The sequence below is a fragment of the Dermacentor variabilis genome, chromosome 6 (assembly GCF_050947875.1).
Source record: "Dermacentor variabilis isolate Ectoservices chromosome 6, ASM5094787v1, whole genome shotgun sequence".
Lineage (NCBI taxonomy): Eukaryota > Metazoa > Arthropoda > Arachnida > Ixodida > Ixodidae > Dermacentor > Dermacentor variabilis.
In genome coordinates this window covers 95,919,953-95,938,121 of record NC_134573.1, presented here as the reverse complement: position 1 = coordinate 95,938,121, position 18,169 = coordinate 95,919,953, and the positions used below count along the sequence as shown (strand labels likewise).

The 18,169-nt window shown below is 44.4% G+C and overlaps 2 protein-coding genes across 4 annotated transcripts in view; one reads left to right on the top strand and one right to left on the bottom strand.

Moving 5' to 3' along the window:
• The window catches only part of LOC142584934 (solute carrier family 41 member 1-like), a 268,847-nt gene that overhangs the window by 82,933 nt on the left and 167,745 nt on the right, over positions 1 to 18,169 (top strand). The window lies entirely within an intron of this gene.
• The window catches only part of LOC142584936 (uncharacterized), a 187,732-nt gene that overhangs the window by 164,974 nt on the left and 4,589 nt on the right, over positions 1 to 18,169 (bottom strand). Inside the window, exon 1 of one of the 2 annotated variants that reach the window (XM_075695296.1) lies at positions 2,940 to 3,076. The exons of the other annotated variant lie outside the window; for it this stretch is intronic. Coding sequence (XP_075551411.1) covers positions 2,940 to 3,044 — 105 coding nt within the window. The 5' untranslated portion in view covers positions 3,045 to 3,076. Of the gene's footprint in view, positions 1 to 2,939; positions 3,077 to 18,169 lie in introns of those variants that run through there. 2 annotated transcript variants of the gene reach the window in all.

Genomic DNA, 18,169 nt, shown 5'->3' with positions numbered 1-18,169 from the left:
CCCACTACGGCGTGCCTCATAATCATAAAGTGGTTTTGGCACGTAAAACCCCATATTTTTTTTTTAATTCCGACTATCATATAGGTGCTTGGTACTGTCTACTGTGGGGAAAGGAAGAAACCTAAGAGATCTGGACCGTGGTTTACATTTTGAGCAGTTACATCATTACATCATGCGTGTATTAAGTGATACTGTGTGCTACCTAAACATCTGAGTGTTCCGCTGCATGCCTGCAGTGTTGCAGTGCATGATCGCTATACAAATACCTTTGTCCCGCAGCGTCTTCGAATATTTGCAAGCCTCCAGCATTTCTTTGGAAACCAAAACTTTAGCTTTCTCTATAATGCTTGTTATTCACTGCGAACGGCTTTACGTTTGACGTTATCACGGAATTTTTTTTATGTATATGGTGTTCCGGCTTTGAACCTAGAAGACAGGATATCATTTTTTCGAACACTGAGTCCGTTTCGGTTAGTCTTGGCCCATTTGGATGTGGGATAGTTACTCTCAGGGTTTCTCGTTTGATGGGAAAGCGTAAAATGGCCTATTAGGCGAGAAAGCTTCCGTCTGTCGTCTGTAGAAGTGAAACGGCGTGTATATTCCCCATTGGCTGCAACGCCCCTTCATGAGCACGCTGCAACGGAATTCCTATGGACTGGTCTACCCCGCCACCGACGCGCCTCGACATAGCTGAATAGCAAAAGCGAACACCTGCTGCCACGATACCACGCCAGGTAATATCTAAAGGAAGAGGCCATGGCCGCAACGCCCCGTCATCGCCGCTTTCGCCCTCGGAAGCCCCGGCGCGGTTTCTCACAATCCTCACTGGGCTTACGTTCAGCGCACGCCTGCCGGCATCCGTGGCCACTGCTGCTTCCTCTCGTTGCGCAGGACGAACAGTAGCATGCGACGTTGGCACCGCAGGCTACTGCCTCTGGCTGCGTCGGGCACCACGTACCGCTATGGCATATTACTTGCAGCGCAAAACTCGAAGCCCCGCTCATCAGCGTCATCAGCACATTATCAGCACATTATCAGCTCATCATCAGCGCATTAATTCTTCCGCATTGAAAACTCATAAGACGTGCTTAGGTGTCCTCGGATATCATATATACCTCTCATATTATATTACGAGCCTTCTTGAATGTTAAACTGACTCATCTCGAGCTAGAATTTGTGTTGCCTTATAATTTTCTTTCTAGACCTTGTTTAACAGGGTTCATGCATTAGGTTTGCGTTTCGATCGCTTTTCTGCCTGTTCGTTTTATTTCGATAGCAATTATAAGGACGCTCCAGGCGCATTTCTGCCATTGCCGTGAGGTTCCGAATAAAGTCCGAGGGTGATAAAATCGTCGCCACTCGCCGTATGCTCTATGTGCGAGTGAAAGTGTGCCAGAGTGGGCCGGCGAACGTGGCTCAATCTCGCGCAGGAAAGCGAGGAAGGTGGTGAGGAAGCGCGACGTTTTCCTTTGCGCGCAATGCTCCGGAATGGAGGGTAGGAAGGACGGTTCCATGCCTGGGTGGCCATGTGCACCAACCCGGGTGGCTGTATCAGGGAAATCACCTGCGGCAGGGACAGAGTCTGGAGCACTGTGCTTTCGCGGCTTAGTTCGCGTTGATGCGAGACGCAACACAAATATCAATTTTCTGACTGCTGCTGCCATGCTTCCTGACACCAGTGTTTTGACAGCAAGCTTCTGCGGTCATCGAATGAGATGTCTTCACGTTTGCTTCTTAGTGGCTGTTAAGTTTGTTAGTGTGGTTAGTGTCCCTACGTTTACAAGTTTTACACGGAGTAAGGATAAAACCACTATCCTTACTTCGTGTAGCTGTTCAGTAATTTGCTATCGCAATCGATGCTTCCAATTTCGAGCAAAACCGACTGTTTTTAAGTATGATGTGCTGTGTCATGAAAAAAGAAATAGGCTCTATGCCGCTCTATTGATCGATATACATCGTAATACTAGGACATCATGTATTTGCAAGAGCGCGAAAATCCAAGTATTCCCTCCTGCAAGAAGTTCTCTTTCGGACCAATTAAACACAGAAACGTTTCCACTTATAACATGGCTTCGGAAATAAAATACTTTTGTTTTCTCAAATAATTATGCACATTGTAAGACACCAGATACAATCGAACTCTGAATTATTGATTTTAAAGATGCCATTTCATTCTGAAATTTTGTCCGTAGAAATTTAAAAAAAAGACTTGGATCAAAATTTTCACATTTTCCGATAGCTGTTGTTTCCTGTGATGATATACAATTTGACATGTTTTTGCTGATAAATAGTGGATAACCAACCGGCCGCATTGCTGAAAGATTCGCAGAAGAAATACTAATTTCCCCAGGAGCCCATTTCTCGCAGATGATCATGTACTTGAACGACATTTACGATCAAAATGGGTGCCATCCGTACTTGCATACACATTTGACTAAGTGTTTAACTTCATCTCTGAAGTCATTATTGTGATGGAAAGTTTTTATTGCGTTTTCACGTTTTTTTTTATGTATGCTTGGTGACCTATCATTGCTTATGTCAATCTGATGCTCACATTATTGTGAATAGTTCGTGTACATGCTTAATTTAATTCATTCTAATTAATACCAGGACATAAAAGAAAAAAATGAGTATGTAGCCTAATAATTAAAGCGTCGTGTTGCTATGCTGGCAGTTCGATGTTCAGATCTTGTCGCAAGGTAGGTTTCATTTTTTTTTTTTAAGTGAATGCGCATCTGCTCGCTGACAACCCTACCACTTACCTACCGAAAGACCGATTGGCCCAACTGAACAGTAGGATGGTAGAAAAAAACAATCTTCGCCTAAAAACATTTGTCTACCCATCGCTCTCCGCCTTAGTTTCCTTGCGAGCTCCCCAAAATCAGCTGGGGCCAAGTTTGTGCGAACGAAAGCAAGTAACATATGACAACAATACTTACATCAAGAAGCTTTTGCAGCGAAGCATCAGTTTTAAACGAATATGCATCGCACAGAAGTGGACCTACGCAGACTCCGAAGGCAAAAATGAACGTTAAGGTAGCCATGTTTTTGCCCTTCTTAAGCGCTGCACAGAGGCAAGTTCCCTACTAGGGTTCGCAAACAGCAAAACAGCGTCGCAATTTATATAAGCGCTAAGAATGCGCCAGATATACTCCTTGTACGTTTTGACTCATTCTTATGCTAAAAAGAAGAAACATTCTAGCGCAAATTGTCAATAAGTACATCTGTCGTCACTTTCATAGCACCAATGTGACATTTATTGAACACCCGTCTTCTTCAGAATTCCACATTTCCATATGGTGTGTTCTTTTGAGCTTGGAGCAGTGGAGGATGAACTTAACGGCAGCAGTAACTGCGGGATTAATGATCAACAAATAAGGTCTCATGTTTCAAGTGTGAAAATCCTCGAAAACAGTACATTTAAATACAAGACAAATACTCATTTTAACACGGCCAATGCATGGTCAATGCTCCCTATTCACGCATGGCTTCACTTGGCCTGCAGAGACTCTGGCGCATGAAGTGTCGTGCATGTATGTAAGTGTGAACAGGACAAGCTATACCGCACGTTGCAGTTTATTGTGGCGCAATATGTGCAGTAATACTGGTCACTCTGTTTCTCAAAGTACTCACTAATACTTTACAGGTTATCCATTAGTGCTGCTAGAAACACTCCAAAACGTTATGTGTAATTTTTCATGGCGTCATAATATAGCTGAATTTTTCTCGAAATTTGTATTGGGAGACAAACAGGGTGTCTAAAGGCTGGCGCTGGCGTGGAAGCAAACTTTGATGATTGTGAGACGTATAACGGGCTAGAAGAAAATTCATAAACCACCGTTTTGCCTATGTGGATGCATAACTAAATTCTTTCGAAGTGGCGCGCTGCTGCTCTGGGAATAATCAAAGATCGCAACAATACTATAGTATTTGCGGATATTACGATTTATGTAATTAGTGTACGACACCATAAAATATAGAAGGGTATAGTTTACTTGTACTATTTGTAGAAAATTACTTATACGAGAGTTCCAGAGCCTTTGTACAAGGGTATAATGTACTCTTAGCATGGTAATGTTCAATAAAGGGGCTTACTGTCAAAATTTCTTGCACTTATAAAAAAAAGATACGTAGTAACCTTCATTCAAATAATCTTTATTATGGCGCATATTGTGACATAATTTCTGTGCCTCTATATTAGAAATAACATAGTCACCTTTCCTCAAGTAAAGTTTTATAAAGAAGCATACTCTAACAATTTGTGCACCTCAAAATTAAAATCTATAAAGTGTCCTTTATCATACCTACACGTAGCGTTTTAATTGTAACGTTTATTATAGGCATAAATTCTTCCAAATTACCACCCGCGCGTCTTTCCGCGCATGCTCCTAAATTTAGGGCATTGCCTCTTCGGCCATCTGTCGAAATTCAGCACAGCGCACAAGCGTCACCGCTGCGCCGCTGTTTTCAGCGTTATGATGGATGCCCCATTGTGCCGGCTGTTTTGAAGCAGCATTCCTAAGAGGCAGATGGTCTGCACCCCAGGAATGCTGACACTGTTGAGGCGAATGTCAAGGGTGACAGGCGGTGGTGAAGCCTGAGCAAAACACTTGGCTTTCCTTCGAATTACGAGCAACTCGGATTTTAGTGGTGAACAAGTGAGCCCCAAGTCCTCCAACAGTGACTGTATGGAGTGAACAGCCTCCTCACAAGCTGTTAGATTGTCCCTATCAGAGCCTTTGCAGAGTAAAATACTAACACGACACCGTATGGGGAGTTGGTGACATTGGAGATGGATGTCAGCTTCACAGGAAGCTGGAACCTAGAATAAATATTTGGTTGGCTGGCTGGCTGGCTGGCTGGCTGGTCCGTCGGTCGGTCGGCCGGCTGGTTGGTATGTAAGGTTTAATGGCGCAAAGGAGATTACGCCTATGATGCGCGAGCCACAAGGTTGTGCTCAATCAATAGTTTTGTGAAACGAACGAAAGAAATAAGACCGTGCTTTGAAGTTTACTTAGAAGACATGTTGAATCCAAAAACTTAGAAATGTCATTGATAGGTACTAGTGCATGTTCTGATAGTAATAGTTGTGGATGAAATGGAGTTGGTGTTTTGTATAGTTCATGAAAATTATTTTGTCTTTCTTTTGCGAAGGCTGGACATGTGATGAAATGGTGATTCAGAGCTAGAGGTTCCATGCAATGTACACATTCCACTGCTCCTTCACCTCATTGTAAAACATTGTGAGATAAGCGGGTGTGTCGTATACGAAGGAGACTTATAATTACTTCGATAAAGTGCTCTTGGTGTTCCCACGATTTCCGTTCTTGTAGAATAGGCTTCACTGTTTCGAGTTTGTTGTGTACCCTGGAGTCCCATTGCTCCTGGCACATTCAGTCGAATGCTGTGCGACATTTGTGTATACAACTTTTGAAAGGCACCTTGATAATACGTAATGTCTTGTATGTCGTGATTACTGCTAATTTCTCAGCTCTTTCATTTCCAGGAATACCAGTATGGCTTGGCAGCCAGGCCACGCGTGTTATTTTGCCGTGTTCTTCTGCTCTTCGCAGCATCCGCAATATGTCTCCCAGAAACGGTTCACATTCTGATTTTAGATTTAGGGCTTTTAATGCACTTATAGAATCTGTGTATATAACTGCTTTTCTGGAATACCCTGATAATAGTTCTTTTACGCATGGAAACAAGGCATCTACTTCAGATGTAAAAACGAAGGCAAACCGTGGTAGTCTAACACCAGATTCCAATTGTTTAGATACTACGGCACTTTCAGTTGTTTTTGTGTTTTTGAGCCATTCGTAAAAAATTCGGTAGGATCACTATATTTGCTTTTCTACCTCTTTGTGATGTGCCAGGGCAAAGTCAAAGAAATGTGCGAAATGTACGGAGAAAGAAGAGCCCTGTAAAGGTGAGAGCCAATTCGGAAGTAAGAGCAGTCTTCGTCCTCGGGGACGGACAACCCTTCAGACACAGACACAATGCGTCAACTCGTCTTCACGTCCTTGTTTTTATTTTTCCTCGTGTCCGTGCCCCGCATTACCAGTGGCACGCGAGCTCCTCCGAAGCTCTTTCTTGTAGGCGTCTGTGCGCAGCACAGCTTCGCAGACGATGCTACCACAATATTTGAAACGGGAATTTCCACACTCCTGGCGTGAAATGTACTTAGGACGTATTTCCAGAGGGTGCCAATGCTGCACTGGGCCGCTATTTTGTAGCGATGCCTTACGCCTTACCCTATGCTATTCTTATCATCCACCGCTCACGGCCGCCTGATCCCGTTGATAATGTGGGCCGACCTTCGCTCTGACCGCAGGCCAAGCGCGAAAAGCCTGAAAAAGCATAGAACCGTAAAAGCCATCGCTACAAAATACCGGCCATGGCCGCGAGATTACATGACCGCTTCACTATCTCAAGCTACAGGAACAGTCAGTCCGCCGGCGACAGGCAAAGGTTTTATTATTTTTCCCAGCTTCCAGCGAACTCTAGGCACATTTTCATCTTTCAGTAGCAGGTTTATTACGGGCGTTTCTTAGCCAATTCAGACACGGTTTATACCACTGCTTCCAGAAGGTTTCTTCAATTTCTTGCCATTGACTCCACGTTTCAAGCAGCTCAGTATGCGTCGTAGGATCAACGTCGAGTGTTTTTAAATTGGGAAGGATAGTGAGCCTCCGACCGCGTAAGCAATGAGCGGGAGTTAACACTTCTGGTTCATCCGCTGTAGAATACAGATATGTTGAGGAGCGACTGTTTATGGTGGCTTCGATTTCCATTAAAACAGTGGATACCTACTCGTAATTGATGAACGATGTGCGAAGAACATTTCTGAGACTGTCCTTGACAGATCGAACCACGCACTCTCTGAACACACCCCAACAAGGAGCGCGTTCTGTCTAAAAGTTCCACAAGAGACCATACAAGTAAAAATAGCCTCTAACTGAAATTCCCCGTAAGAGTTCATACAGTGCACCAAGCTCTTGCGAAGCACGCCTAAAACATGAAGCATTGCGAGAGTAAACAGTACGAGGGTAGCCCCAGTGAGAACTCAATAGGCGAAAAGCTTCTAGAAAGCATTCAGGGCAAGCACAATTAACAAGCTATACACGAATGGCTCGTACTACGGCACACGTAAGGGTCACAACATTGGCTTTTACAACAGGTTAATCTTTGAAATATATGACCCCTGTAAAATCTATTCCCACTATGTCAAAAGGCTGAGAAATTTGCACGCCCTCTGCGCACAGTGCTGCAAATTGGGGACAGGCGGGTTTTGCGTGGAAACGAGCGCCCCACGATCACTTCGCGATCACTTTCTTCACATACTGCCTCGCAGCCACATTCCAGAGCCTTCCGCGTAGCTTTGCCTCTGTAACTGCCATTCCAGCGTCGAAGAGACGCTTGTAGGCAATGTGGGCGATCAGCTACGACCCTCAATGATCGCCATGAAGCGTTAGAGGGTTCTTGAAGCTAAGCTGAGTAACGGCGTTCTGTAGTCATGCTGTTAGGCGTAGAAGTCTGTGATCCTCTACAAGAAATGGGTGGAAATGATGTTTCATGGTGCGCGCAGCTTTCAGTCACGCCATTCCTGTTGCGAAGGCTTAGTCTTAGTAGTAGAAGAGCCAGTGTAGAAGGGCGCGGGCAATTTTTTTCACTGACTAGCAAATATTGCTTCAGACCGCTTGGTCATCTGGAACTATCGGCAATCCTTAGAATCCAGGCAGTCACTATAAGGACGCGAGTCCAGGAGTTATACCTGTTCAAGTAGAGCAGTGCAGGGCGGGGCTGTCCTGACACATGTAGCGCGACGATATCGGGCAGACATTGTTCCATCACAAGTTGTGGGCAGTTCGCTACAGTTATAGTCCGAAGCCATACGGTCCACGTCACAAGCCATCTAAAGAGAGGTCCCTGGCTCATTTCAGGGTTAAAGCACCAGACGTAAGGGTGAATTCGTTGGCGCATAAGAGAGCAGGCTTCGTCGTCGGGCTTGAACAAGCCTCGAGGCAGAGACACAACGCGTGGGCCCGTCTTCAGGCTTTTCTTCCTCTTCGTGCCCATGCACTCCTATCCCCGTGGTACACGAGCTTCTCCGAACCTCTTTTTCGTTGGCGTCTGTGCACACAGCCACTACAATAGTTAAAGTAGATATTCCAACAAGCCATTATACGGGTACCCTGCGTCAAGAGAGAACTACATTCACAAGTGCGCGCCGAGAGTCGGCTCTGCCATACGGTTGTTCAGAAAACGCCCAGGAAATGTTTTATGCACGGAAACCCGGGTTCATAAAATTTAGATTGGCCAATATGGCGGCTTGCAACACACCATGGAATGTTTTGGAGAATTAAGCCTTATGACGACCCTCGTTCCCATTGCAGCGGGCGCCCAGGATATCATTCTGCAATTGGAGCACAATGTCCTGAATAGACAGGTGGCGCATAAACCTAAACGAGGTAATAAGCCAATTAACGACCACGTGTTTCATGGCGTATCCAAGCCAACATGACAGAGCAATCAGGTGAAGGTTTTCCTGGCATCGAGGTGAAAGTCACGCGAGTGTGCTTCCATTCGTTATGCAGGTCGTCTTTTGACCAATATTGATTCATCAGAATAATAATGGCTGCAACTGAAGGTGGTAAAAATCTCCTATTACCCGATAAAATCCTCTGCTTTCTACAGCAGTTATCATGGTGACACATAATTTAAGGGGTAAAGCAAAAAATTTTTTCAGGAAGAAATTATAACTCGAATAATTCTTCGATGATCAAATGTCACGAGGAGAGCCAGCGGAAGTTTTACCGAGCATGAAATTAAATGCGAAATATTTTATTATGCAATACGAATATGAATGAACGGATATGTGTTGTTTACTTGAGCAAGGTCCAGGTATGGCCAAAGTGCGTCATCCCAATGTTAGTGAGATTACAGTGGAGTGATGAGTTCTACAATGTTCATATGACGTGGGTGTAAATGGGTCAAAAATAGTCGTTGTAAAGTGTGAAAAGTTTAGGTGTATTAAGACTATAGCGCTGACTAATGACGTGTACCATGAGCCCTAATGTGTGCGTCGAAAAATTATATTGGCACGCAGTAGTGACGGTGAATAATAGGCTGTAAAACCGTGAATGACGAAACCAACATATTATTGGGCGAACTTGTGCCCACAAAAGCAAGTTACATTGAAAGCACAGTAATAGCTTAGAACACGGTCAGCGATCGTAGAAATCTGACCTTCTGGTCAAGCGCGTCGGCTTTGATACAAGAGCCATTGAACGTTCCAGAGTTCTCGCTTGTGCCCATGAGTCTTTCCGAACGCTGTAAACTATTCGCGCCGGATATGCAATCATACTACACAAGCTTCGATAACCACAGAACCATCGATAACATTCGAGAAACTTCTGATACATGCCGGCGAGTCCCGCGTAGAGCGATAACATTGGTTAGATGGTGAAAATCACACACCCGCAAAAGATAAGCAAGTCCACGCGTCTATATGGTATGAAAATATCATATGAAAATCGGCTATAAAACAACTACCCCACCAGAGCCCTTGAAACACAAGGACCTGGAGACATGTGTTATACAGTACAACAATCGCTGTGCCAACCTCTGAAGAGAGGAAGCGCTACGAAAGTATGGGACGAATAACATGTAAGACACCTTTCAGGAAACCTAGGACTGTGTTTGTATCAGAAAAGGGTTCTGTATCAAAAAAGGGTTCTGGACTGAGAAACGTTACATTGTGCTGCAGGTATGCTAGGGGAAAATGTCTCTTTCTCTCTCGTTCGGCCTCCCGACGCACCAGGAGCACATGAAGGACGCTGAACCTCTCCCCGCATCGGCCATAAGTTTGAGGTTCATTTGGCGAAACTAGAAAGTTATTGGTGCCAAATTTATGTCCTATTTTGACACGACAGAATATGACGCATGCTCGGCGTGAATTTGTTGCGGAGGGCAAGAAACCTAACTGTTATTTTATCAGGTACAGCTTATTGTATGTTTCCGCGTCTCAGATGCGTTTCCAGTGATTTCGCAGTTTCTTTGGTAAGAAAGGCCTCAGATCTGTGACAGGGACAGCAGCGGTAAGATTAACAGCTTGCGATGCAATTCACGTAGCCATATGGTCCACCAGACAATTACCCTCAAGGCGCCTATGGCCAGGCATGCACTATATAATGATATGCTGGTTAGATATATACGTTATACACAGGAGGGAATAAAGCTCAATAAGTACAGGATTTTTGTGCTTACAGAGTGACATCAAGGCCTTTACGACACTCAGTGGGTCTGGATATATAACGGCTTTTTGGGGTTGTAATTTCCTTATGCTTAACAGCCGACAATATTACGTAGGCCTCAGCCGTAAAGATACTTGTTTCCGGGTTTGGAACATTGTATTCGGAGAAGGATGGTCTGATGGATGTATAGGACACCCCGTCATGCGGCTTCGATGCGTCTGTGTAGATATCTGTGCAGGAGCTCTTGTTTTGGAGTTCTAGGAAATGCATTCGCACTTCGAGCACTGCAGCGTGCTTTATTGATTTTAACAAAAAACATACATCATATTTTTCAGCTGCCACTCCCAAGGCGCTATCAGCTTAGCCGGAGGCAATAAGCGATATTTCAGGAGTGGGACATCCACTTCAACGCTAAGCTCTCTCACACGCGTTGAAAAGGCAGCCTCACAGGGGCACAATCACGAAAGAGTGTAGCACATGTCGTATCGTTAACGGTATTAGAACGCGGATGTTCATGATTAGCGTGAACGTTCAGAAAATATGTTAGGCTGATGTATGTTCTCTGCAGATGGATGACCACTCAGTTCATTTTACGTATAAACGTTTAATAGGACTTGATCTGAAAGTGCCAATGGCCAGGCGGATACCTAGATGGTGAACAGGATCTATCATATTTAGCGCCATCGGGGTGGCAAAGTGAAAGATCTTGGCACCATACTCCAATCGTGATCGAATGAGGCTCTTGTAAAGACTCATTATACACTTCCTGTCGCTGTCCCATGTTATGTGGGATAACATTGTTAGTAAGTTGATCGTTTTTAAGCATTTCACCTTGAGATGTTTTACGTGCGGAATAAAAGTTCGTTTAGAGTCAAGTGTCATACCTAAAAACTTCTCCTCTTTATTCACACGTATTCCTTCCTCATACATTTAATATTGGCATCTGCAATAAGCTTTTTTTTCCTTTAGAAAAGTACACAGGAACTTTTGTTAGGGTTCACTTTAAAACCATTTTCGTCTGGCCATTTGGACACTTCGTTCAAACCCTCTTGTACTTCGCTCTCACACACTGCAAGGTTGCAGTATTTGAAACTCATTTGTATGTCCTCTACATAGACGGAATACAAAAATTGCTGGCGGTACTAAAGCACAAAGCGTGTTTATCTTCACAATAAAGAGCATGCAGCTAAGCAGGCTTCCTTGTAGTACACCAGTTTCTTGTATAAATGGCCATGACAATAGGTTCCCCATCTTCACGCGGAAGGTACGATTCGACAAATAGTTGTCTACTATGTTAAATATATTTCCACGGATTCCCATTCCCGTCAAATTTCGCAAGATCCCGTAATGCCACGTTGTGTCATACTCCTTTTCCATATCGAGGAATATCGATAAGAAAAGCTGTTTATGTACAAATTTATCACGGATATTTGCTTCAATGCACACATGATGATCAGTGTTGGACGGCCCTTCTCTAAAGCCACATGATAGGGATCAAGGATATGTTCAGTTCCAGAAAATTCTTGAAGCGCCGATTATTCACTTCTTTTTTTCAAGAAAGGTTACTCGGGCAGCTTGCGAGAGCTATCGGGCGATAACTTGCCGCTAAGGAACGGCATTTACCTAGCTTCAAGACAGGAATAACAATAGTTTCCTTCGAGGGAATGTAGAGGTATCCAGCAGCCCAGATAGAGTTCAAAAGTGGCAAAAGTGTCAAGTGTGATTTGGTGTGTACGTTTTTAATCATGTTATATATGATTCTGTCAGCTCCCGGTGCAGAGTTTCTAGATGCTCTGAAAGGAGCTCTCAGTGGGCAATATTAAAAGGACAGTTGTATGGTTCATTCGATTGGCATTTACGATCCATTGACTAAAGTTTGGCTTCTTGTTTATATTTAAAATTTATTTACTGTAATGCGTGGACCTTGGTATGTATTCGAATTGTTCGCTCAGAGCGTTAGCCTGGTCTTCCAAGGTATTCCGTTAGTCGTCAACTAAGGGTATTGGGTGGCCCATTTAGCTTTCATAGGGCATGCCATACTTTAGACTCTTGAGTACAGGATGTTATGCTCGATAGAAACCTCTCCGAGCTAGCCCTCCTGGCCTGTTTCTGCGTTCGTTTTCCTTGTGACTTTACCAGTTAAAATTATACGAGTTTCTCTGCAGCCGGGCAGCGACGCAGTAAGCCCCACGCTTTATTATTTTATTTCGTGGAAGTGTGCGCTGCTCATTTCGCTAGCGGACCCGTCTTTTACATGAGAGACCGTTTTTCAGGAATGAACTTTTCTGCTGCCTCAATGTCAAAAGCGGCAAAATACGATACCACATGATCTAAACTACTATTACCTCAAGAACCGGTTGATATATATGTGGACTCCCTTAAAGATCTACAGTTAGCTTCGGCTAGATTGCAGTGAGGGACATGTGAAGGAGAGCCATGTTGTGTTATTTGGTTTAGTGTTACAGGGAAGTGGTCACTACGAAATGAATTTTTGATTACATACAATTCTAAATCAGGCAGTAGAGAGCGAGAGCCAATCGACAGGTATACTGAGGAATATGAATTAAGATAAAGGTTGTAATACGTTGGTTCCTTCTCAATAAACAGGCAGGCACTAGAGGTCAGAAGGTCAGAAGAAAATGTTAAATGAATCGACCTCTCATATCGCATCGTGAGTTTTCGCACACCGGTTTGTGGGCTTTAAGGTCACCAGAGAGTATGTAGGGAACCGGAAGGTGCTCAATGAAATTATAGAACTGGATTTCCTTGAGACGATAGTTAGGGGGTATGTACATAGAACACACAGTGACGATTTTTTTAAAAAGAACTGCCAAAACTTATACTGCCTCGAAGCATGCCTGAAGGGTGACGTGCTGACAAGCTACAGACTTGGCGGCAAATATTGCAACACAGCCGGAGGCGTTAGCCTCGATATGTTCTTTTCAGAAGATGGAGTAATTGTGAAAAAAGTTAGTGTTTGTAGGTATCAAATGCGCCTCTTGAACACCCAATAACTTTGGATTATGTTTGTGTAGGAGTTCTCTAATATCGTCGAGGTTATGAAGAAGTCCCGTAATATTCCCTTGCAGCATTTGTGTCTCCATTATGAGAAATGTGTTTTGTTCTCTGTGTTTAAGAGACGAAGATTAGCTCACGGACCCTTTCTAGGCACCGTGACGCGAGGGTTTTGCTTTTTGGAGCCATCGCGAGAGTCTCGACGTTGCTTAGGTGCTGGTGTCACCGTCTGGCTGGTTATTGTCTCCATCGCCTCTTGCGAGCGCTCTGTTTCACGTGAAGACCTCATCTCCTGAGACGAGACATTTGACGCCACCATCCTGGAGGTCCACCGCCCCTTCTGCTGGGGTGGCGGATCAGCGCGAGCTGCATTAGCCAAGGGGGCAGATGGCGTCACCGCCGGCTCACTACGTATGGGCAGGACAGTCGCCGGAAGCCGTTGTGTCTCTTCCTGCTGACACGCCACATCGGCATAAGTGTTCTTAGGCAGGTAGGATACCCCCGGCGTCCCTCCTGGAAACATATTTTCCTTTACTCTAATTGTTACATTTTCCATTTCTTTTTTTCCAGGATGGGCACGCCCGCAAGTATGCAGCGTGCTCCCCATCACAGTTTACACAGTGGAGAGAGTTTTCACAAGTTTCAAAACTGTGCCCCCTGAGCACTGCATTTCGCACAAGTTTGGCGCCCTCGACAGATCTGTGAACTGTGTCCGAAATGGGGGGATTATAAATATCGGAGGGGATTTGGCACGTAGGGCCTTACATGAAGCTTGAATTACCCGGCCTCGACGAACTCGGGCAAAACACTGAAGGCGAAAGTTAGTATCAAGTGCTTGGTCTAGATTTCCTTGGCACGCCTCATTTTAATTCGTTTGATATTGATAACATTCTGCTCACTGAAGCCCTTCAAGAGTTAAAGCTAAATCAGTTCGAGCAAATCATCGTCCAAGACAACGCCGCGGGTGGTGTTCATAGTATGGTGTAGGGTTACTCTTTCTTGGGACTCCCCAAATGATACTAGTTCCGGTAGTTTCCCATATTGCTTTTGATCACAGAGTTCCAAGAGGAGATCAGCACTTGTCCTGCTTGATACCTTGTAACCTGGTCCAAGAGTCGCAGTTAGCGGCATGTAAACTAGAAAAGGCACGATTGTTCGCGATTGTGTATCAGGTTTTTCAGATGGAATTACCTGGTATCGTGGAAAGTTTGGTTTTGAAGTCCAAAGAACTGGAACACATCTTCGGTGCGCCCTCTTTTTCGACAGCGATGACAGAGTTGAGGTAATGAACTAGCCATAAGGATATGTGGAGATTTGTGCAGCAACGTAAGCCACGCATCGTGTTATTCTACAAGGGGACGCTGCAGGACCCATGAAACAGGTTGTGCAAACGCCAGCTGTACGTCACCACTATAACCGAATATGAAATAACCTAGCTAGGCTCTTAGACAGCGTTAACCCTCGCTGCCAAAAAATCGGAAGTAATGCAGAAGGGAGGAAACAACAGGGAAGACTAAAAGTGAGAGGGAAAGGCAAAGATTGCAGAGGACGACAGGAAAAGGCAACTACTGATTTCCCCCGGATGGGTCAGTCCGGGGGTGCCGTCAACGCGAAGCCGAGGCCAAAGGGGTGTGTTGCCTCCACCGAGGGGCCCTAAAGGGCCCAAGCACTCAGCATCTGCTCAAACCCCAGGATTCCCTTTTTCCGGGACACGGTTAAGCTGCGCACGGTTAGATGTGGGAGTGTCAAACCCTCGTGCGCTAGGGTACGTGGTGTCGAAACACAGCAAACGCCGGCTCACGCAGACGCCCCTGGGTGGTGCATTATGAATAAAGAGTATGCATGGACTGATAACGTAGTTAGCGAAATAATTTCTTATAGGCATCGCAAGAACAGCTCTTTCCAAGTTAACATTTATGTGCATTTCGTCGGTAGGAAATCTAAGTTCATTTTTGCTGGAGTACAGCAAAGCTTATATTCATATTGATTGTTTTACAAATTTTTTGATACGATGGTAAATTACCGTTCTCCCTCGAGTGTATAAAATATCGACGACAGGTACCTAGTCAGGTGCAGACAAGCACGTTTAGTGCTTCGCTTTTCTGCTGTTCTTTCCTTGATCGTTAATTTAGGTGTCCTCCAAATGATTTGGAAACAAATACCTAAAGCGAAAAAAAGTTGAAACTGAAATGAGCTGATAGAGAAATGAAGGGCCCTCACCCTATTGCGGGGACAGCCTGGAACATGACTTGATAAAATATTTGTTATGTAGAGTATTCAGCATTTTTCACGAGGTTCCCAAAGTTGGCGTTTTGTGTTTACTAGGTCAGAAAGACTTGCACATGCATGAAAGAAAAGTAAGCAACCACATTTACCTCATTCATGAATGGCACTGACAACAATTACCAATTACTAGCCACCCGCCTAATTGAGCGTCAACTTAAAGTTCATTCATTGTTTCTACTTCTAATAAGTTTAATACGGCTGCGCACCTACTTTAAATGAAGTGAGCTAGCCTGGATTTCTTAGTGCTCATATGCCCCCGTTCCCATGTTGTTCGTCATCTCTATAGCTGGTTTTCAATATCTGCGTCGTTCATTTTCCGTCGCATTCTTGTGAGAACATCAGCAGCGACGCTAACAAATCGCTAGGTGGGCACTCTGGCACAAACTCTGGGGTCGTGACGCACGAAGAACGAGCCCCTAAATTAGCATACTGAGGTGGGCAGTTTCACAAAGACAATGCCAAAGACAACGTTTAAACAAGTCGAAGATGAGTGCTTTGACATGGATGTACTTGTGCCGTGTAGAACTGAGAAAGTATCGCGAGGGGCAGTCGTTACTTCTTAAATACATGCCGCTCGACCTGACTATATTATTGGCACAATAGTTCTGCGGAAACCGGCAAGGTGGAAAGAAGTAATTAATAAAGGAGAAATCAGACATCCACCCTTTCTTAGAAATTGCTACAAAGTACACCCATACGGGTTCGTCGAAAGAAAACCCTCGCAGTTGAAGAAAAATTCGTCCTGGTCGAGGACTCGAACCCGGGACCACCGCCTTCCGGGGCAGACGCGCTACCATCTGAGCTAACCAAGCGGCTACCAGACGGTAGGGCGAAGTTCAATTTGTTGAAAACTCGAAGCAAAGGCAAGAGTTTGACACAATAGTCCTGCGGAAACCCGCAAGGTGGAGAGAACTAGTTAGGCCGCGCGGTGGATCTCTGATTTTCCCTTTATTAAATACTTCTCTCCACCTTAGGGGCTTCAGCAGAACTATTATGTCATACTCTTGCGTTTGCTACGAGTTGTTGACAAATTCGACTTCGCCCTACCATCTAGTAGCAGCCTGGTTAGCTCAGATCGTAGAGCGGCTGCCCCGGAAAGGTGGTGGTCTCGGGTTCGAGTCCCGAACAGGACAAATTTTTCTTAACTGCGAGGATTTTCTTTTGAGGAAGTCGTATGGGTTCCTCGTAATGGGTTCCTTCTTTGTAGCAATTGCTACGAATCGGTCGATGTCTGATTTTCCCTTTATTATTGACTACACTATTAGAAAACAGGCATGTGTTGATATATATGGCTTTCCTTCTCCGAGCACGCGCAACCGCGAGGATGCTGCATGGCACGAGTGAAAGAATTTTCCTAGAGTTTCTGCCAAATGCAAGTGCTGTATTCTTCGCTACGTGTTGTAGTGACTCCATTAAATGAGAAAACAGCTTAAAGATGCAGTCGAATGCCTTGATAACGAAGTTCTCGGGGCCTCCGAAACACTTCGATATGTATGTCACTTCATTACAATGATTGCGCACCACACACTTCACAACAGAGCATTCTAAACACGCTCAACAAGAGAAAAACTTTATTTAAAATTACATGAAGCATATATTGAAATATATTGCTAATTGTATTGTGTACACTTCGAGTGATGAAATGTGCGACTGCAATCGACCTTATGCCCGCCGAAGCTCAGGGCATGATCTAGCGCAAAGCTTCGACGCTAAGCAATGTAAAGCTTCAGATGGTCGAATGCCGTTATCGTTTTCCCTGCCATCAAAATTCTTGGCTCGTATACAAGCTGTTCGCCATTGTCGCCGTTGTTAACATTCCCTTCCTTTCCACCCTAGAATGCTTGGAAGGCGTCATTGGTCGTCACTTGCGTTTACATCATCACGCCGCCATGAAATTCGACATAATCGCCAGCCGTTGCGCATACTGATGTGCTAAAGCAATTAGCCTACGCGGTCAGCGATTCCTGGAGCAGTGCAGCAAGACTAACATTCGCTGACATCTGAACGCTCTTCAAGTGCGTCGCTGGCGCAACCGTTAGTGATAGCGCTGAGCGCAGCTGAGTAGCGTTTGCGGAGGGCAACGCCCGTACATCTTCGTGGCGTTTGGTGTAAAGCAACAAACGGGTGTTGTGACTTATCCTCAAGGACGAAGTTATAGATGATTTCGTGGAACTGCTGAGCGAGATGTAAACAGACAATCGAGTACAAATTAAATGGTATGGCCGAAAATGTAATGGGGTGGTAGAAATTCGCCAACGACTGAATAAAGGATGTCTGCTTTCTCTATTGTCCTTCACATTTAATGTTAAGGACATAGAAAGACTGCTGGAAAACTGTGAGTTAGCGTTTCATAGGTGCAAAAGAAGTTCTCGGGACTGATGCATGCGGATGATCAAGGTCTACTAGCGAATAAATCAAGACGGTTATGGGAACTTGCGAATATGTGTGGCAACGCAGCGACAAACCTACGCCTTATACGCCTTATATATATATATATATATATATATATATATATATATATATATATTATATATCTATATATATATATATATATATATATATATATATATATATATATATATATATATATATATATATATATATATATATAT